We start from the raw sequence: 20,897 nt of genomic DNA, 5'->3' as shown, positions 1-20,897 counted from the left end.
GTTCCTCATGCCATTTTGTATGCTATTTGACCGTGAAAAATTGCCAAAGGGTTGTCTTTTTTGGTCCAGCTGGTCAACAATTCAAAAAGCCAAACGAATTCGAGAAAAGGGTAAGGAAGCAGGAAGAGGAATTTACTAATGTGTGGTTCATGATAACCAATGTTTCTAAGAACTTACACAGAATTGGAAAAACTGTAAAACCGGTATTAGAAGGACCCCCTATACTGTCAAGCTTGAGCCAATTTACATCGGTTCCTATACAAGATATCAAAATTTTGTCAACTGGTAGAATGTTTTTGATAGTACGATGGACAGTTTATCAGTTCACAACTCTTTTATCTCTTCGACAGGGACCTGAGAAAAATTAAGTCAAAGTTCAAAGTAAGAGAGCCCTTCAATTACAGGTTTTACGGTAACCATTCGAAGTTGCACCAATTTCTAATTCAGGATTCAGAATCATTCTGAGAATTCTACTCATTGCATCTTTTGTCATTTGCGTCATTCGGCAACATTATCTCAATCATTTTATATCATAATTGCAGTGTCTTATATGATGTGGTCAGAAGATTCATTACTTGTATCCAGTTTCTTGTTGTTCTAGTTCTTGTTCTGATTCACAATTTCAAATTTCCAAATGAGGACGGCTGATATACAATATGGTTCTACTAACGCTATAACCCTTCCAGATTATCTGGAAAACAAGTATAGCGAGCATTCTCTGCAATGACATCACATATCCTGCCCGCTTCCTTTCTCTCATCATTCCGCGCGTGCTCAGGACTCCGCCCCTAACCGAAATGGGCGTGGCTTGGCGAGGGAGAGAGGTGGCTCGTTTTTCAAAAGCTCGATTCATTTTGGTGTCACTCTTTTGATACACACAATCGTCTACAGATGTTCTCCTTCCGAAAGTTTTTGGCCTTCATGCTGATCGTCATTGCTCTGATGGCATCATTCTCGTCTGCTCAGGTGAGGATTGAGTTGGGGGTAGTAGAATTCTTCTCACTGAAGTCTGTGTTCTTCTAAAAAATAGCTGCTGCTGTTTTCCCTAGAATCCTCTATTGTTCTCGCTTTTCTAAGCATTATTGTGAGAGATACTATATTTGATTAGTGTTTGTTTTGTAGATGGAATTGCATCGAAAATCAAATCTCTTCAGCTACAGAATTTTCCCGTTCCATCCCATTGTCTGCTTTAAGAATGACGAGAAAACAAAAAACAACAAGATCATTATGCCATTTGACTGCGATGATAACCTGGGGACCACTAAAAAATGCCTTCAAAAACTTGACATGTCTAGTCAGTTCTAGAACTTTGTCTCGTTGTATACGTAGTACTAATAGTGGGACCAGAATTAGTAACCTTAACGGACGGAATGAGATTAGTGTTCGTGCATTACCACTAGAAGCTGTCGTTTTCAATTAGGAAACGTCAGGGTGGTCGACGTACATAGTGTATTAGATTATTGAGCGTTTCAAACCCTGAACAGGTATCGGAGACTTTCTGAATCAATGTAATGACAAATTTTGATCCGGATGGATGTAGTCTAATCTGACACAAAGTAGAACTTTAGGAAAATGAAAATCGACTATTCACATCAATATAATCGTAGGATGAGCCATACATCACCAGATATACAACTTTCTAATTTTTGCAGCCAATCGACGAGGAGCGTCCAATCTTCATGGAGCGTCGTGAGGCCTCTGCGTTTGGAGATATCATTGGCGAGCTCAAGGGCAAGGGACTCGGAGGACGAATGAGGTGAGAAAGGGTTTTTGGTCAACGTCATTTCCTAGGCCTCCAGTTTTCATGTATCAAAATTTCATTTCCGTTCGCTCCGAAGTTAAGTAGCTCAGAGAAAACGCCGTGAAGCGTATTTTCAGAATCAGGTGTAAATACACACCGATTCTATATTTTTCATTTGTCCCCAATTTCGACCACCCCACAAAAGAAAAGAAATTCCAAAAATGAGGAGCATCGTGCCATGCATTTTTGACACTCTCTTTATGGATTCTTTTATTATTTTCTGCTAGTGGACACCACCTATATTCTTATGATCCTCGTCCTCCCCCATATTATTCGTTTATTCCAATTCCAGACAAAAAACAAGCGAATTAATTACAGGTTCGGAAAGAGATCATCTTCCCCGTCGGACATTTCGATGGCTGAGCTGAGGGCAATCTACGGAGGTGGGCCAGTTGAATATGTTCAACTTTAAATTGTCAATCACTTGTGGATTTCTCTACGCATCTTATCATTACTCTCCACCCGAATCAATCTGTGATTTGATCTCCTTTTTCGTTTCTCGCCAAACTCAGAACTAAAAACCAATACTCTCTCTTCTCATTTGTCGTCGATTTGTGTCAGTGTACAGCGTCATAACCGTTTCACTCTTTTTGCGAAATAAACAATTTCTGTTAATGAATTCTACTATTTTGGACGAATCCTAAAGACTAATCTGAATAATGACGCTCCTGCCTTTTGGAACACCCTCGCTCGTATGTGGGTGAGGCTCACCCAATGAGCGGGGGAGTAGGAGAACGCGAGTACTGCTTCTGTTCCTCCATTTTCATTCAGAAGAACCCAAACAAATATGTGGGTTGTGTTGGATACAAATTTGCAGATCAAGCACGAGATGAATAGACTAGTAAATAAAGAGAATCACGAGAATTCATGAACTTCGACACCTACCGTATTCCCTCTATTAGAAGCCCACCCAAACCTATTTTTTTTCAATATTTTATCAGTTAAAATTTTTGATATCTTTGACAGAAACCGAGATAATTAAGCTCAAAGTTGACAATCTGGGTGGGCTTTTATTAGAGAAAATACGGTATCTCTTGGTCCCAATCTTCGAAGAATCTGTGATACTTTAGATTTCATGATCTTCCATTTCTTGCAATAAAAGGAGCTTCCGAGACCTTCTTCCAAATCCAAAGAACCTCGAAAAAGAAAGCCATATTGATCTTCTCCGAAAGATTTATCTGCATGGGTGCTGGTTTGGTATTTTGGGGAATGTAATTCTTTCAAATCTCTCGATAACATCTACATTTTAAATTTGGCTACCGACGCAATATAGCCTTGTCTCGACTAAAATCACCGAGCTCCGAGCTGACGAATCAGCTCATGAGAACGCATACTCTTTGAGATACCATCTTTTGTTTGTACGTCACAAGGTATACTATTCCCGTTTTTCAGAGCTCAACGAACTGAAAACTCCCAGAAAAATCGTGGGAATCTGTTTGAGTTGTTCTTATTATGATATTTTTGTTCGCTTTCAATATGCTCAAGAAATTCTTCAAACGGAGAAAATCAAATGAATAGTTTATACCACCCAGATCGACAAAACTACAGTAACCTCAACATAAAACCAGGTCTATTTTCAATTATCCTACTCTGTTAAATCTTATGATCCAACCTCCTCCTCAATCAATTTCCTGTGCGTGACTTCATTGAAAGCTGCGGTGAAAAATCTTGAGAACGGAAATTAAAAATCGGTTTAAGCTTCCGGAAAACGACAGGATTCTGCGGTCACCTGGTCTTATTGGCGTCAGAAGAATGGGAAACTGATTTGGATTCTGAAGTTTGACGCCAATGGATGAAAAAAACAGGAAGCATAGTTGAAATTTTCAATTGGGCACGTTTTCAGGTTTTGGCATCATGGTTATATTGAAATATGACTCGCCAGGGATTGTATCCAGACTTTTAAGTACCTAATCGTCTTGTTTTTGATATGAAATCATGAATGAGAAGTGTTCAGACATCTTTTTTTCAAAATAAGTCTTTAAATACCCCCCCCCCCCCCCCGATCAAAAACAGACAGATTCAACATAGTTTTGTCCAGTCAGGTGCACATCACTTCCAAAAATGATATCAACTTTCCCGAGGATTGTAGTGCCTTTGAGCAATTATCCTTCTATTTCCAATGAAACGTGTTCAATAACCAATATCCTCTCCCGACTATACAATTTCCTATCAAGTACCTCTCCACCCTGCTGTTCACCACATCAAAACAATCAAAGCCTTATTTTTGCAAACACTTGTTGTGGGAGGCCGAAGAACAACGTCATCGAAATTTGGAAATAGAACAGACAACCTTTGTCGGGTGCAAGTACTCCCGACATGAAGGAGTCCCCGAGATATAATATCATCTTCTTACCTTTTTGTACTTCCTCTCGAACTGCGAGTGCATTTTGTCAGCATAAGTCATCTTTATGGTCATTTCCGGCTTCAGACTATTTGCTCCAGAAGTCGTCGGGATCGGCGGCGTCGGCGCACTCGTCATCGCATGATTGTCGATCGACGTGGCAGATGTAATTGTCATCGTGGTCAGATTCACTGAAAAATAGAATTTCTGGAGGATGAACGAATATACATTTGCTTACATGGTTTGATATAGTCAACAAACGATTCGTCGGGAACTGAAGACGAAACAATTGGATTCAGATAACTGTGATTGGACTTCGACGCATTTGCAGGGACAGTCTTTTCCAGCGACTTGTGAAGATCCGGACAAGAGTTCGATATGGATTTCATTTGCGAAACCTGTGAAGATGTTGTGAACAGTGGATATGTTGTATTCTCAATCATATCTCTCATTTCGACATGTCCAATCGTAATTTTCATCTGAAAAAACTCAGTTTTTGAATAATTTAAATTATCTTTTACATTCGTCAGATGTTGCTCTTTTGACACAACGCTAAAATTCAGTCGCTCCGCATTCAAACAAGCAATTGGTTCTCCCGGTTCCCAAATAGTTGTGGGACGCATATTTCTCTTAGTCCAGCCTCTTCCTCTTACTTCCATCCTTACGGCAGGTAACGCCAAGCTCATTGAAACGTGGGATTCGATAATTGATGCATGCTCTGAGCTAACTTTGACATCAATCAACTCATCATCAACTTCACTGGAACCAACAACTTTTTGGGCTTTCTTCATGATTTCGTCGAATATTGTTGGATCATCGGAAAATAGAGTTGACAATCCTTCAAGTGCTCCTTCCTCATAGACAATACTCACTGGTCGAAGACGGCAATTCACCACATGTTTGACAATAAGTCTAGGGGATCTTCTAATGTAATGCATACTGAACATTGGCACTTTGGTCGTTAGAATATCTTCTCCATCTCTACCAACGGTCAGCAACATCTTAGTACTTTCTGCTGTGGAATATAGAAGTGATTCTGATAGTTCTGCAAGCTTGCTTTTCGGTCGAGGATGTCCTGATCGAAGGCGTTGAACACTCATATCGTTCACAGTGACATCAACAGAAACGTAGTGTTGTTTTGGACTCAGCTCCCATCGGGAACTTACTCCTGATAGTTCCAGCGCAAGAACCCTCTGTTGTTCGATTCCATCACGAACTTCATTATCCACAAATCGAAGAGTCAAGTGTTCAAGTCTCAAAGAAATCTGAGCTAGAAGTGCATCTCTTCGTAGCAGAGTAGAGTCATCCCAAGATTCGTGCAGAACATCGAGAATCTCATCTTCCATTTCCTTCACATTGATATCTTTCAGCTCTCCGACGTCAACATTTCCAAAATCAAATTTATTGTCTTCTTGCTTTTCATCCTGTTCCGCTTGTCCAAAGAACCCCGTGATCCATCCATACAAACCTCCGCTAGCAGGTTCAGCAGGTACCGTAGGTGTCTCCTCTAATATAATCTCGTCTGGTGGTGGTTCAAGTGTTTCAAACGTTTCCTCCGTTTCCGGTACTGCCGCCGTGATCCCCAACTCCTTCTCTTTTTCTCTCAGCAGTTTTCGGAAAACTGTCTCTCTGAAGAGATGCAATTCATGATAAGTGTATTGAGCATCTCTCTCGATTTGCTTCATGATGGCTGTACTTTCGACGGAAGGTGTAGAAGTTGTAGATGAATTATTTGAAACGGGGACGACAGCAAGGACAGTGGAAGGAGCAGCAGATGGATCGACCGGCGCTTGAACTGCATTTGGGTTGGCAATCAGTCCTACTAATCGTTTTCTATATGCTCTGCAGTATGCATTGAATCGAGTCGCTCTCTCATGAGCGAATTCCCACGTTCGATTGGCATTCGTGCGTCTGCTTTCTTCAAGAACTCGATTATAGGCGAATTTCCACCATTCTTTTGCGCTGAAATAGCAAATCGTTCACATATAAAAAGTTGGGTCAATTTTAGTGTTGATTTTTTTTAGCTCGATCTATTTTTTTGAATTCTCTCATGAAAACAAAAACCTACTTTTCTCCAATTGTACAAAGCGGTCTCCATTTTCTGTGATGCCTTGCCCTTTCGAATCGTGCCCATTCTCGATTCACAGCTTTCAACTCTGTCATCTGATGCCTTGTCAATTCTAATCCAAGGACGTCGGGCCTCATGAAAAACTTGAATCTTGGAACTTTGGCTTTCAGTGGGAATTTGCTCGAATTCTTTTCCATTCTTAATTCGGCACTGCACGGTTGAATGATGTACGCATTGGAGGATGATTCTGGTGCTAGAATTTGTTTTAGCTGTTTTGAATCTTCAACATTTTCAGTCATTGTTGCTTTCGAATTCCAATAAATACTGAATCCGGCAAGTTCCAATTTTTTGAAAATATTCGTTCCTTTCTGCGGCTCTGCGAAACCAGGTCTCCAGTGATGATTCGTGGTTTGCACTGACATTTTTTGAATTCTTATTCCACAATTGAAAGTCTGTCCAAGAATCGTCGAGTTATCTTCGTATCGGATATGTACATTGTTCAGAATTAACTGAAAAACTGTGATTTTTTGAGAAGAATTATTTTGAAGCAAAGAGACTCACTTGAATATTATTTAGAACTGTTGAAATTAATGATGCACCCCACCAGGAGTCTTGTGATTCTGGAATCGGAATACCACAGAGATCGAATAAAGCTGTTTTATGTCTCAATTCAAGTTCTTCAAGCATTTGCTCTTTTCTCTGTTGTTCCACTTGCTCCACTGCTTCGACATCGTAACGTTTTTCTCCTGACAATGGGCCAACAATAATCAGAACATCGCTAAGTTTCAAAGTCCATGGTTCTGATCGAAGATGGGTGATTGGAACGGATAAAGTCAGTTTTCCAAGAAGTCCCGATTTGACTTCTAACGGAAGATCCAACTTTCGAAGGGCAGTTTTTTTGAGAGGTACATTTTCCAGTTCCACCTGGCCTGCAAAATAGTTTAAAAATTTTTTCATGACTATGTTGATAGACGATTATCGATTACGATAACGACATCTTCAAAGGCACATGTATTTTTATAGATCTTTTTTCAGTTTCTGTTCATTGGGTACGATTTTTTGAAGTTTCGACAACAAAGATTTCGAAATCTCACCAGATAGAAGAGCAACTGATAGTTGATCGGTGTTCAAATCTTCTAGATATTCTCCGATGTAATTGTTCAGAACCCATGCTACTACATTTTCCAACATCGTTGATTTCTGAATTTCGATTTTGTTTGAAGGGAATTTATTCAACAAAATATCAATCTCTCACTTTCCAACACTATAATACAAAACTCGGCATCAATCCTTCGAACGATGCTTCGAGCCTGAAAGTTTGTTTTTTTATTTTTGCCACGATGATTATTCAGTTCTCCAGTTAACACATGTTTCGATGCATAAATCACGTGAAAACGAGCCACGACTTGTGTACTTTGTTGTACTACCCGACGGACGGCCGCCACGATTCGGGTGGCCGTGGAAGAGAGAAATTTCCCGGCCAGTGAGAAGAAAATCAACAGCGGTGGCCTTTTGTAAGCTGGGGGGCGCATTATCTTACAAACAACGGAAATATACGATTCAGAAGAAACATGGTTACTATAGCTACAAGGAATATAAATCTAAGAACGATATTTATAAATCAACTTTCATTGGATTCGAATCAAACGGCCAATTCACTAAGTGCACTTTCGTAGAAGGATATTTACACTCTAAAAAAACGGAAAAAAATATGGAAAGAACACTAGACAAAAAAGTGAGGGAGTTAAAAAAGAAGAAAACTATTCGAAGGGACGGCATTGAAGATGAGGCGGATACTGACACTTTGGAACTGCCAATTCCATTCGTACAACAAATGCGAATAGTCAGCTTTGAATCTGTAAATAGAATACGCTTTAATTGATTCACAACATGTTGAAATGCATGGTAGATCGTATTAAAGATGCTGTTCTCTTTCCTTCAGATGTTATCTTCATTGTCGTACAGTAAACAGACGATCTTGTGTTTTAATTTTTTCAGTTCAAGACTTGAACTTCAACAAGGAGTTCTCGGCAAAATTTGCTGTCATGATTAGTTTTTTCTTGTTTCAATAAAATATGTTTTTGTTCTCGTTCGACGGCAATTAATCTTTTCAATTTAAAGGCGCATTGTCGATACTGAAGCGAAAACAGCAAAATTTATATGAGAAAAATAGATGTGTCTTCGATTTTACTTAATTCTTTCAGTTTTTTTGCTGTTTGGTTTATAGATCTTCCGATTCATATGAATATGGGGTTATTCATGACATAAAAATGTATTTTTTGGAATTTTTGTACACAAAAATTAATGCATGCATGCGAAAAAATGTATTTCATGTATTTTTTCGTATTTTTTGTATTTAAAAAACAAATCATGCATAACCCCAATAATATGCTCAATTTCCTTATAAAATACGAAAACCGCCAAAAATGGCTCGAAATGAATTGATTTAAAGATACGGTACCGAAGGCGCATGCATTTCCTTAGAACTATTTTTGCTTTAAGACCGGCGATGCGCCTTCAAATAAATGTTTGGCTACAAGGTTTATCGCCTCCGAGCCAGAATCATAAATAGCACTCATTCAGTTTGACTAGGAGAAGTTTTAGAAAAAAAACTTACATTCACTGAGCGTAGTGTCCGTGTTGCTCATACTGATCTCTCATGCGCAAAGCGTGCCATCTTCCATAATCGACCCAGGTGGAGGAAACTGGTTGGTAGCTCCAACCTTTGTAATCCCATCGCTCTCCTTCAAGATGCTTCACACGCTGCTCGATTTGTCTAAAATTCCACAGTTAAATTACAACATCAAAATTGGAAAGACAAATACCTCCATCTAGCGAGAATTCCTTGCTTCTCATAGTAGGCAAGGTTTCTTTCGTGATGCTCAACATCCGAAACTCCGAACCATTTCGCCCACCATTGACGGATTGGGGTGCGCTCGAACTGCCAGTGGTGTGGTGGATTTCCCTGAATGTTTTTTTTCTGCGTTAGGTACAAATTAGAAAAATATAAAATACCTCTGTTGGATAGTCTTTGAGCTCGCAGGTTCCATATACGATGTGATTGTAAGCGAGACAGAAGAGCACAGGGAGGAAACCAATTCCGATGAAGTAGAAGTGGCAAACGTCCTGTCAACCAATAAAAATGATAGTTATCATAACGAAAATAACAATTCTTACCTTGATTCTGTTGACAATCAATTGTCCCGGACGCTTTCTGAAAACGGCGGCATGAGAGCTACGAATTGCAGGAATAAGACTAGTTGACGGTTTCAATAAGAAGCTGCGGCAGGCGCAGGCCGCAGCCGGAGCCATTTTGCTCAACAACGCCATGGTCGCAACAAGTTGAGTTGCCTGAAAATACCGTTTCATTAAGTTTAGCCAAAATACAAACTCTTGTTTTTATATTGTGTTAAGCAGTATGTTTATCAAAACGAAATCTGAGTTTCAATACATGAACAAAACAATTGAAAATAGAAAAAAAATTATCAGTGAAATTGTCTTTTAAAAACGTTGATCGAACAGGCTTGAAGAAGCTTGAACGGGCTAAAAAAATAAGAAACTGCGGCAGGGTGAAGGAGGCGGAGCAAGCGGCCTGTTGCAACGCCGTGGCGCACTTTCCCTTGTTTTTTTCTGGGAATTTTTACACTATTCAGATCAGAACTTTCTGATTTCCAGAAGTTGGGAATGTTTAAAAAACCTTTCACAGTCAAGAAAAATACAAATCAACGGAATTCCGATTCGTAGGTTAAACTTTTCTCCACATATGCATTACTAGGTTGTACATTTTTAGCCGAAAACTTTTCAACAGGTTGAAAGAAGAAGTCAATGCAGAATCTAAGATTGACAAAAAAGGGCAGGTAAATAATTATTACATTTCATTCAGTGAAACAAGACGATTTCAGGTTGCACAAGTAAAACTAACGACCTTCGATGGAACCCAAATGAATGTATACACAATTGACAAAGTTCCGATGCTGTTCGATTTCAGTGAAACTGGAAACATCTATCCGACCATCTTTTACCTGTGGAACAACCCGAAAACGTTTCCGGTACTTGTATGTCATTACCCAGTACTGGAGTACCTGGAAAACGGAGCTGATCTAATGCTACCCGGAGTGATTCGTTCCTCAACATTTGAATTTCCAACTTTCCGAAAAGGAGCTCCCGTTGCAATCGCCTTCCATTGCACAGAGACAGGAACCGTTTCAGGGCCGTCTGCTATCGGATGCTCCCTAATGTCTTCAGATGAAATGATTGCATGTGGATTCAAAGGAAAAGGTGTTCAAGTTCTTCATGTTTTCCGGGATGAATTATGGAGCTTTGGACCAAAAGGATTTCCACCAAATATTTCTGTAGCGGCATGGAATGACTATGGAAATGAAACTGAGGAAGACGAAGATGAAGAGGAATACGAAGGAGATGGACTAGGCAAACCACTCATGACTGAAGTGAAAGAAGTGGGAAAAGAAGAACCGATTCAAGAAGAACCCATGGAAAATCTATTGACAAGGTGCTTCCTGGCTGGCCTGAGGCATAGATTCACAAAAAATTTGTTGCCAATGGACGTTGGCCAATTCTATGTTCAATGTGTGTTATCCTGTGTTCCTGATGGTCGAAAGCTTGACATGAAGAAAACTCGTTTCAAGAAGTTTGCCACATTTCTCGAAGAAATCAATGAGTTAGGAGACGATTGGATTATTAAAATCACACCGAACAAACAGAAAAAGGGAGTGGATCTTGTGACGGATATCAATTACTCGAATAATTTGTTCCGCGATTTTGAAGTATCCGATGAGCAAGTTGTCGACAAAGCACCAGCTGAGAAGAAGCCGTTCGAAGCTCCTACTATTGCGGAGCATTTTTCTATCACTGAACCAGTACTACGATTATTCCCTGGATTTTCTAAAGGAGATTTGTTGACAGTGAAGCAGATCAAGGAGCTGATCACCAAATATGTCAATGATAACGTATCGATTAGTTAATTTGTTTTGTTTGATCATATTCCTATTTACAGAAACTAGCAGCTGGAAAGTCAGTCCGCCTGGATCCCATTCTCTCTTCGATCTCTCGAATTCAATCGGAAACTGCTCACTGGGCTGATCTGATGAAGGCACTTCATGCTAAGATGACTCCCACGTGGCACATTCGTTGGGTGGATGGAAGAGAAATAGTTCGTAAAATCAGTCCGCCAAAGGTTGAGTTCAAAATCGAAAATAGAGCTGGAAATAAGAAAGTTACACTGATAAACGGACTAGCAATGTTTGGGATTGACATTCGAACAATTTGTCAGCAGATTCAGGTAATTTTTATTGTTTAGTAATCATAATGATAATCTTGTTTAGACTGGTGTAGCTACAAGTGTAACCAGCCAATGGGAGGTGCCAGGAGTCGAAGGACCACAAGTTCTTGTGCAGGGAAATCAGATTCATTTTCTTAGTGATCTACTGATAAACTCTTATGGAATCGATAAAAAATTCATCAAAGGAATGGAGCTCGCAGTTAAAAAGAAGAAGTGATAAAAGTTTTAGAATTTCGTTCTTTCAATTTTCGTTTTTTGTAATTTGGTTATTTTTCTTTCCCAGTGTGCTTTGTTATGGTGACTGTTTGTTAAATATATCATCATTAAAAATAAATGTGCTTTTAAGATTTGAGACCGTCGTTTCAAGACATTTGTTTTTTGCATGATTTATATACCGCTCTATTAATTTTCAGTTGTTTCTAATTTCTAATAGTTCAGATGGCGTCCAAGTACATGCAATTGGCAAAAGAAATCGTCAAGAACTTTGGAAACAAGGGCAATTTCGCAGGAGTTTCCGGAGCAGGCAACTGTAGAGCGATTCATGCTGAAGAAGGAAATATTCGAGTGGAGTTTGAAGTGGAGAAGGATCAAACGAATCACTTTGAAACTCTTCATGGCGGTTGCACCGCTACATTGATCGACAATTACACCACTGCAGCTCTTCTCCTTACGAAGCAAGCTAGGCCAGGAGTTTCTGTCGATCTTCATGTGACGTACGTGGCATGAGTGTGTAAAATATTCTAATTCGATCTGTTTCAGATATCTGTCTGCTGCGAAAATTGGAGAAACTCTCGTCCTCGATTCCACTGTTACCAAGCAAGGACGCACTCTTGCATTCACTAAGGTAATTACACTATCAAGTTCTGAAAACTCTTAACAATTTAGGCCGAATTGTATCGCAAGCGAGACAACGTGATGATTGCGACTGGAGTTCACACCAAAGCATTCCCAGCCATGAAAAAGTCTGAATGAAACAATTCGTGTATTTATACAACATGGAAATAGTACTAGTATTTTATTAGATCTGTATAATTAAAGTTAAAGAAAGAATAAAAATTTATCAACGGTTTCAAATTTGAATTCAAATAATACAATGCAATTATGCCCAGAATGACTTCTCATTTCTAAACTGTCTTATTACTAATGACGGAAGCTTCGAGAAATTTGTACTTTGGAGAAAGCAGATCTCCAAATCTTCACTCTCCTCATCGAGTTCTCGTCTCACAACCCATCTGGTCACTGATTTTTGGCATGTCTTGTTTTTGAGCAATCGTAAGAGCTCAGGAATAGGGAATGAGATGACAATGTTGTACATCGATATCCATGAGATAACTCCTTGTTTCCAGTTCTGAAATTTCAAGTTTTCGTTTCTTCTCCTTTGGTGAACTGCTAGTTAAACCTTGAATAGAACTGATAAATCAGAAGCTTTCAACTGATTAGGTCCAATTTCCAACCAATCTCCTTTGAAATATTTCAAGTTCTCTCCAGAAAATGGGCGATAAAAATGTCGTGATTCTTCATTGCCACTTGTAAGGCGGTTTAGCTGAATCTATAGCAATGTTTAATTTGAACAGGCTATTTCGTTACCTTTCCGATTTCCAATTTATTGAAAAAAATCTCTGGAACCCGAAATCTCCAGTCCACAATGAGCTCTCTGCAGCCTAAAGTTTTCATTAACTCGTTGAGTCTCGATACATCACATTCAACTTTTGAGCTTCCTAGTTTTAAGCATTCAATGTTCTTGAACTTTGTCTTTTGAAAAACGGATTCTAGGAATTGAATCGGTTCAGTTTCAATTTCATTCTGAAAGTTTAAAAAAATTAGATGAATGAAAAATGAACTAAAAGATTACCATTTCCAACCAAAGTAGGTCAACTTTTGCACCCCGAAGAAACGGATCAATTTCTTCATGGTGGATAGTGTTAATTTCATTTGATTGGCAAAGAGTGAAGCTTATTTTTTCCTGAAAAATACTATTAGATTCTGTCAAATTCAATTGCTTTCTTACCGGTGTTACAAACATCTGACGAATCGGTATTGGCATCATATACTTTTTATAGACTTTGATAAACTTTTGAACCCTCTTGGATACCGTTTTCATACTTTGAACTGTCCGGAATTCTGTCTATAAGTTCATATTTGTACCTTTAGAATAACATTCATTTTTATTTGTCTCAATTCACATTGTACTCTTTCTTTCATTACAAAAACATTCGCCACCATCTTCCAAAGGGTATTCCCCCGAGAAGAGAATAATGGGAAATCAAGTTGTCAGGTGTTAAGAACTGAGTGTATCATGTGAATGAATGGGTGTCAATATCAGAGGTGTTTTGATGGTTTGATTTTTAATAATGATCTTTGGAGGAGAAGATCAAAATGCGAATAAGAAACGAAAGGGAAGGTGGAAAGATATAAATCGAATACCAAAAGTTCATATTCGACTAACTGTCTGAATTCATGGAAAGAGGATTCAGCAGCTTCTGGCTTCTGAATGTCGCATGGTCATCGGGGTAAACAAGTGAGCATGTGAATTTTTTAAAACTAAAGAATCCGTAAATAGTTTGAAGTAAACACCTTGATTTGAAAGACATACCGAGTTCAAAAAAATTTGGAAGACATATTGGCAAATAAAGAATTCTCGTTAAGGTTCAGACTTTTCGATTACGGTATCTTTTGAACTCTATAAAACTATTTTTTTACTGTCTTAGATTTTCAATTATTTTCCTCAAGGTCTTAAACCAATTCAAAGTCTAGAATAATCTTATGTTTCATACAGTAAAACCTGTATTACCCCTTACTTTCAGCTTCGAGGTTTTATGGTAATTTTCTCAATAAAGTCACTTACCCTTTTCAGAACTTCTAACTGCATCTCATTTGGAAGTAATTCAAAATCAAACATTCTCGTATATCAGAAGCAGAATATCAGAGTCCTACTTTATCTTCGAACCTTTATGAATTGAAAAAAAAAACAGAAAGTGAGAGAAATATCAGGACTCCGCCCATTTCTTAACAAGCGCGTGCTTGAGTTCAAACGCTTAGAAATCTATCTCGGGAGGTTCTTCTTGTCTGACGAACTAAAGCGATCAACATGTTTTATTGGATCATAAAGTTTCTGTTGGGAGGGGAGTGACACAATAACAATAGTGTCTCAATTGATAACTTTCAGAACCTATTTTAAAGATCTGATGTTGAATTATTAAAAGAGATAACATAAACACTTCATGTTTACACACAGAATGTTCTTGAAAAGAACATTGGAACATAATCAGAGAACCAGAGACAACTGTGCATGACAAAACAACTATTTGAAAGTTTCAATTTAATTATGAGATGAGAAGATTGACAATTGTACCGGGATCAGGGCTGGGATTTTACGGTTTCTACGGATTTTACGGCATTTTGAGACAACCGTGAAATTGTTTCCGTAAAATCTGTAAAAACCGTAAAATTAGCGAAATGACAGGTTTTGGCAAGCAAAACCTAATTTTTTCAATGTTGGCGCTATTTCAGGTATGTATCTTTGCGGAATTTCAATTCAATAATTTGAAAGCTATGCATTGTCACACAGTACCAAAGTTTTTGAAAAATGCCAAAAAATGCCTTTGGAAATTCGATCATCGCTCAGAAGTAGAATTTTGAGATTTTTGGTGATAAAAGTGTGACAATGCATGTTTTCCGAATTATTGAATTGAAGTTACATACCTAAATAAGCGCCGAACTTGAAAAATAGGTTTTGCTTGCCAAAAACAGTAATTTTCCAAGTTTTACGGTTTTTACGGATTTTACGGACATTTCCGGTTTTTCAATCCGTAAATTTTACGTTTTACGGGTTCGTAAAAAAAAAATTTTACGCCCGGCCCTGACCGGGACCACTCTAATAGAGTGCCACCCAGACCGTCAACTACAAGCTTATATCTCGCTTTTTGTGAAAGATAACAAAAAGTTATCAATGGATAAAATGTTTTCGATATTATGTTAAACATTTTATTAGTTGACAAATTTTTATTATCATTCACATGAACTGAGATATGTGAGCTTAAAGGGGAGGTCTGGGCGCCACTGTCGAAAAAACTAAGAGAACCTTATCGACACAATAAGTATGAAATATTCCAGGCGACATCTCTTCTAGAAGAAATGATAGGAAAAAGTCGTCAACTACAAAAATAAAGCTCTAGTTTTGTTTGCTTCATCTTGATATTTTCAGAAAAATACCGTGAGTATTAACTGGTTTTGTAGTTAATAAAATGCAACTTTTTCGGAATGAAACTATGAAGCACATCGTTTTTGAATTGCACATCGTTTAAGAATTACATGAAAGCCGCTAAAGAAAACCTAATGTTCAAAACTTTTCCGTAATCTTGAATAGTTTATTAAGATCTTAGCTTAGAAAAGTAATTATTCCGACGTTTTCCTGATTTACACATATCGTTGGAAGTTATCGTTCTTAGATAGCTCATAACTTGGCTCATTGTACACTCTAGAAGCTGAAATCAGTCTCAAACATGATCATTTTTGGCCTTTTATTCATTTCAGCAGAAAAAACGAAGAAAATAACCAAACTCTTCCAAATCGTCTTTTTTCTGAAAACGCATTTCCTTTGTTTGCCTCTCCTCCATTACAAGAGAGAAAAGTGGGCGGAGTCGGCACGCGTGCAAAGTATAGTGGACGGCGGAACCCGTGAAGTGTCGGCTGCTGCGAAAGTACACCTCTCGGCAAGCTCGCGTCGCCACTGGCAGTGATGATCACAAATCCGTGTTTCTGACAAGCGTTTGACGATAGAAAACCGGCTGAGCCAACCTATAAAAACCTGTGAACGATGATTTTGAGAAAAGGAAATTTTTTCCCCAACAATTACCGTAAAAACTTTAGTATAACGCCACCTGTAATTCAACGCCCCCTCTAATACAACGCCACCGACAAACCACCTCTGAATCATTGATGGTTGCAATGAACTTTTTGAATTGTTCGAATAATTTTAATTACTTGTCCCTATTGTTTTTTGTTTTTTACTGTTTTCCCGGTGAACATGGAAGATTCTGAAGAACCATTGGCCGTTTAAAGCTCGGGGATCAAGTGAAAAATTTTTCTTCGAAAAATAGAACGCCACCCTCTAATAGAACGCCACCTGAAGTCCCCTCCGAAAAATAGAGCGCCATGGCGCTATATTACAGTTTTTACGGTAAATTAAATTTCTGGAAAAATAACCGGCGAATATATTTTTAAGTCACTGCAGTTCTCTTCCACAATTCCTATCTTTCGTACCAAAACAATAAAGTCGGGAAGAACTCTAAAAGCTCCGAGAATGGGATGATTCGAGTCTTTGAATCTAAACATTGTAGTAAACTTTATGTTTCATGAAAGTTTTGTAATTTTTCTCAAACTTCTTCGAGACCAGAAAAACATTCACGACTTGAAACTTAAGGAATTCAGAAAAGTTCCCATCAACGGTGAAAATAAAAATTGGAAAAGTTTCAGGAGATGAATCAATTCATATACCGTAAAACCTGTATTAGAATTGCCCCTGTAATAGAAGGGCCCCTGTAACAGAAGAGCCCCCGTAATAGAAGGGCACTCTGAAAAAAGGACTCCCTCCAAAATGTGCTTTGAAATTTGAAAATTTCCGTACGTTTTCAGTGAAAAATGTTCCGGAAATTTCACAATTTAATGAAAATTTGTTGAAACACTATTTTTGATAGAAAACTTGCTAGATTTCGGTGAAATTGAAAGAATTTCATGAATTTTGAACAAAAATTTGTCGAATTTTTCAATAAAACAATTTGGAAAAAATGGCCGGAAAAATAGAAGGGTCCCCTCTAATTGAAGGGCCCATTTAATAGAAGGGTCCTCCGGACGTACCTTGGAAAAATAGAAGGGCCGGCCCTTCTAATATAGGTTTTACGGTATGACTGAGAATGAAGAAAAAACCATAAAAATGCGGGGACTTTTTCAGGCTTCACTGGCAAAATTTATTCGGAGATTGTTCAATGAACGAAAGTAATCAAAATTAATTAATCAAATTAACTGATATCCACAAACAACTCCCCATTGACTTCTAGTATCGTCGCATGGCACATCATTGATTGTTTGAGATGTGCCATATATCCTGGAAGCGCTCAAACAATTTTCAGGGGTTCCCGTACTGAAAAATCAGATAATATGCACCTGATTTGTATTACTCTGTATTTACCCTTGATTCACGCCAGAAAGCGATGCATGGCTTTGATCCAGTGCAGCACTTACGTTAGTGTAGCCATCGGTCCACCCAAAAACCTGAAAAAGTTATTTTAAAAAATTAAAATCAACACTTCTTTTCCATTTACCTTGTTTTTTCTTTCGCCGTCAATCCAATATCCTTGCCAGTTTTCACCATTGGTGATTATTCTTCCTAGAAAACCGAGGGAAAATGACAGCGCCCTTTCTGATCAATCGATTTTTCAGAATTCAGAATAATTTTTAAAATTCCCGAACTTAATTTCACATCTTTCAAATTTCGGAAAATATAAATTTCTGAGATCTTATTCACCGAATATGCCAAAAAATTTCAACGATACAGATTTTCCAACATTTCAGGTTTTCAATATTTAGAATGTCTAAATTTTCGAAATTTAGAGTTTTCGAATTCTGAAATCCACATTTCCGATTTTCCGAAGTTCCAAAAACTTTTCGACGAGACTGTGTTTCGAAAAGTTGAATTTCTGGATTTCTAATTTTTCAGGTTCTCAAATTCTCGATTCTAAACTTTTTCGAAATTCTATAAATTTTGCAAACCAGGCCGTTTCAGGCCAGCCCGGCATTTAGTAAGTATGCGAAAATCTGAATTTTCCGATTCCTTAAAATTTTATATACCAAAATTTGTGTATTTGAGACATACAGATTGAAACACTTTACTAGATTTCAAAATTAATGTTTCCTACATCTGATTTTTTAAAATTTACTAATCTCTGAACTTGCGAGTGTCTCACTTTTTCAATTTCCGGAAATCCTTACTTCCGACTTTCCGAATTCTAGGAATTCTGAATAACCAAAATATCGAATTTCGAATTTTCCTAACAGACCATGAAAAAATAGTCCCTGAAAAATGACAAAACCTGTCTATAAGACAACGGTTACTGTAAGCGGGAGCTAGGAGGCTCAGCCCGAAGGGGCGCAAACCGACTGTTTTTCAAAATTCGAAAATTTCGAAATTCAGAATTTTCGGAGAACAGAAAGTTTAGTAAACCTGACATTTAGTTATCCAAAATTTGAAACTTCAGGAAACCGGGAGTTCACATACTCCGGATTTCAGAACATAACAAATCTTTTTTCAATAGTTTGGAAATTTTGAAAATTTGGGAAATCAAATATTCCTCGAAGAAAATTGATAGTATGCAAAACTTTCGAAAATTTTGGTGAATTCGGAAACTCGAAAATTTTTTAATTAGAAATTAAACTCGAAAATTTTTTAATTAGAAATTAAAAGATACAGAAAGCGGAAGCCAGGAGGTTGAGCCCCCGACAGGGGGCGTAAACCGACTGGTTGTAATTAAAGAAAAGACAGTTTCCATTGGAATTCATGTATGCCACAAAGCAATTTGCCTGATTGTAACAGTCATTAATGCAGTTCTTCTCCGATTTGATTGTTCCATTGGCCAAGTCGACATTCACCACTTTTCCAAACACCAACATCATTTTCTGATTTACTTAAAACTAACAAGCATCTAATCATGATTATCAACTACAACAAACCAGCAGTCGAATGCAAAACAGTTAACAGAAAGTAGAACAATTCCCACTGAAGAAACATAATGCAACATTAGACGTTGTTTCAGATCTCAAGTGACTTGTATGGACCTCGGGAGGGTGGGGCTTAGAAAGCTTGGGAGCCAGACTCAGCACTAAATTTTATGTTCAAGGGTTGTGCTTCGCCCTGACGAGAGAAATCGAAACACCAGGCTCAAAATCTTGTTCAAAATCAGAAATCTTGCGGATAGGAAGGAATGATTGAAAGAGAACTGATTTTTGAGTTAGATTTTCAAAAAGTTTATTCACTTCGAAAGAAATTATCTCTTATTCAAATTATTTCTAATAATGTATCCAATGTTTCTTCATAAAAAATAGAAGTTATCCAAACTGAATGGAATCACATCTGACTTCGTTAATTGTCCCGGATTCTAACATTTTCGAAATCAGTGCCTGCCGCTTCCAGAAACTCGTACAACCAGAGAATTGTAAATATCCTGTAACCCAGAACCTTTTCAGTATTTTTTCTTGTTGGCTTAACATGGAATGATTCATTGGTGCTGTACAAATCGAACGAACAAAAAAGGTGTGGACTGACTGTGACGTCAGCTACGTGGATAGTTTCTGGTGGCGGAAAAAGCAAACAACTGGGGAAATAGAAGAAGTATCCTTGTATCTAAAGTGACCATTCAAGCCGTCATTCTTGTTCTCCTCTTATCTGATGCTGACTCTCTTTTTTAAATTGTCGGGTTACCGTAGTTCCTGGGTTATTACTGTATCAATTTTTCTTTACAAAAATTGCACTGTCTGAATGAAAAACATAAATACGACAGAAAGGACAAGTAGTTGGTCATTCTGGTTCAGAACTTTAAAAAAAACGATAAGAAACACTGTCAAGTTTGAGCTTACACTGTCAAGTTTGAGCTTATTCATCTTGACTCCTAGGCAAGATACCAAAAATGTGTGAACTAATAAAATGTTTATATATTTATCAGTTGATAACTTTTTTTGTCTTTGACAGGAATCGAGATAGAGTGGCTCAAAGTTTAACGTTAGGGAGGTCCATCTATTAAAGGTTTTTCGGTATTTCAAGAAAATGTTCATTTTGATTTTCAGGAGTCTGGAGCTCGGCTGTCAAGTTTCCGATTACTGTGAAAAATTAGGAGGCTGTAAAACAGACCTGGATTGATAACATTGCATTCCCTGAACTTAAAAAATCACCTAGTTTTTTTCAGATTTTTGTTTTCAGTACAACAACAGGCCATGAAAGGATGTCTTTCAGAAATCGGCAACTATCTGAAAAACTAGGTATTTTATTGACCGGTACACGCTCTCCCACAGAACATTTCCGAACTGCAAATTAATTTTTGATCTACAGAAAAAAAAGTTTGATCACAATTGCAGGTTTAAAACCATAATTTCAGAATTTTTTATCTGATTTTGTGGAGTTCCAAGATGATTCAAATGATTCTTAAAAAATTAATTAGTGGTTATAGATTCATGTATGGTCCTTTTCCGGAAGAAAAAATGTCAAAACTGGTCATTTTTGAAAGTTTTTTATAGAAAAAATGTATCTCCTCTTTCAGTTTTTGACATTTCTAGAAGTTCTATAGCTCAAAAAAACCGCAATTATTTTTCTACATTTTCTAGGACGAATTTTTAATTAGTC

The 20,897-nt window shown here is 37.8% G+C and overlaps 7 protein-coding genes across 7 annotated transcripts; 3 read left to right on the top strand and 4 right to left on the bottom strand.

Moving 5' to 3' along the window:
• Positions 1-891: 891 nt before the first annotated feature.
• Cbr-flp-27 lies at positions 892-2,213 on the top strand (the record flags this gene model as incomplete). Its single annotated transcript, XM_002630734.1, has 3 exons — positions 892-966; positions 1,653-1,756; positions 2,120-2,213. 3 exons carry the CDS (start codon positions 892-894, stop codon positions 2,211-2,213), a joined length of 273 nt encoding a protein of 90 aa, XP_002630780.1.
• Positions 2,214-2,874: 661 nt separating this feature from the next.
• Positions 2,875-7,401, bottom strand: CBG02477 (the record flags this gene model as incomplete). Its single annotated transcript, XM_045242551.1, has 6 exons — positions 2,875-2,979; positions 4,155-4,333; positions 4,381-6,104; positions 6,211-6,719; positions 6,772-7,139; positions 7,305-7,401. The coding sequence occupies 6 exons, from the start codon at positions 7,399-7,401 to the stop codon at positions 2,875-2,877; spliced, it is 2,982 nt and encodes a 993-aa protein (XP_045092289.1).
• Positions 7,402-8,829: 1,428 nt separating this feature from the next.
• CBG02478 lies at positions 8,830-9,540 on the bottom strand (the record flags this gene model as incomplete). Its single annotated transcript, XM_002630736.2, has 4 exons — positions 8,830-8,986; positions 9,036-9,175; positions 9,226-9,336; positions 9,388-9,540. 4 exons carry the CDS (start codon positions 9,538-9,540, stop codon positions 8,830-8,832), a joined length of 561 nt encoding a protein of 186 aa, XP_002630782.2.
• Positions 9,541-9,894: 354 nt separating this feature from the next.
• CBG02479 lies at positions 9,895-11,726 on the top strand (the record flags this gene model as incomplete). The annotated part of the gene is made up of 5 exons (XM_002630737.1): positions 9,895-9,950; positions 10,001-10,067; positions 10,113-11,177; positions 11,225-11,509; positions 11,553-11,726. 5 exons carry the CDS (start codon positions 9,895-9,897, stop codon positions 11,724-11,726), a joined length of 1,647 nt encoding a protein of 548 aa, XP_002630783.1.
• Positions 11,727-11,947: 221 nt separating this feature from the next.
• On the top strand, positions 11,948-12,481 carry CBG02480 (the record flags this gene model as incomplete). The annotated part of the gene is made up of 3 exons (XM_002630738.1): positions 11,948-12,222; positions 12,269-12,353; positions 12,395-12,481. 3 exons carry the CDS (start codon positions 11,948-11,950, stop codon positions 12,479-12,481), a joined length of 447 nt encoding a protein of 148 aa, XP_002630784.1.
• Positions 12,482-12,608: 127 nt separating this feature from the next.
• Positions 12,609-14,408, bottom strand: CBG02481 (the record flags this gene model as incomplete). Its single annotated transcript, XM_045242550.1, has 5 exons — positions 12,609-12,857; positions 12,909-13,052; positions 13,097-13,312; positions 13,362-13,634; positions 14,355-14,408. 5 exons carry the CDS (start codon positions 14,406-14,408, stop codon positions 12,609-12,611), a joined length of 936 nt encoding a protein of 311 aa, XP_045092288.1.
• A 3,113-nt stretch (positions 14,409-17,521) lies between these two features.
• On the bottom strand, positions 17,522-19,149 carry CBG25635 (the record flags this gene model as incomplete). The annotated part of the gene is made up of 3 exons (XM_045242549.1): positions 17,522-17,648; positions 17,697-17,779; positions 19,096-19,149. The coding sequence occupies 3 exons, from the start codon at positions 19,147-19,149 to the stop codon at positions 17,522-17,524; spliced, it is 264 nt and encodes an 87-aa protein (XP_045098170.1).
• Positions 19,150-20,897: the final 1,748 nt, after the last annotated feature.

The sequence above is a fragment of the Caenorhabditis briggsae genome, assembly GCF_000004555.2.
Source record: "Caenorhabditis briggsae complete genome, chrII, whole genome shotgun sequence".
In the NCBI taxonomy this organism is placed as follows: Eukaryota; Metazoa; Nematoda; class Chromadorea; order Rhabditida; family Rhabditidae; genus Caenorhabditis; species Caenorhabditis briggsae.
The sequence above is the reverse complement of the archived record's forward strand: the minus strand, read 5'-3'. Positions and strand labels throughout refer to the sequence as shown.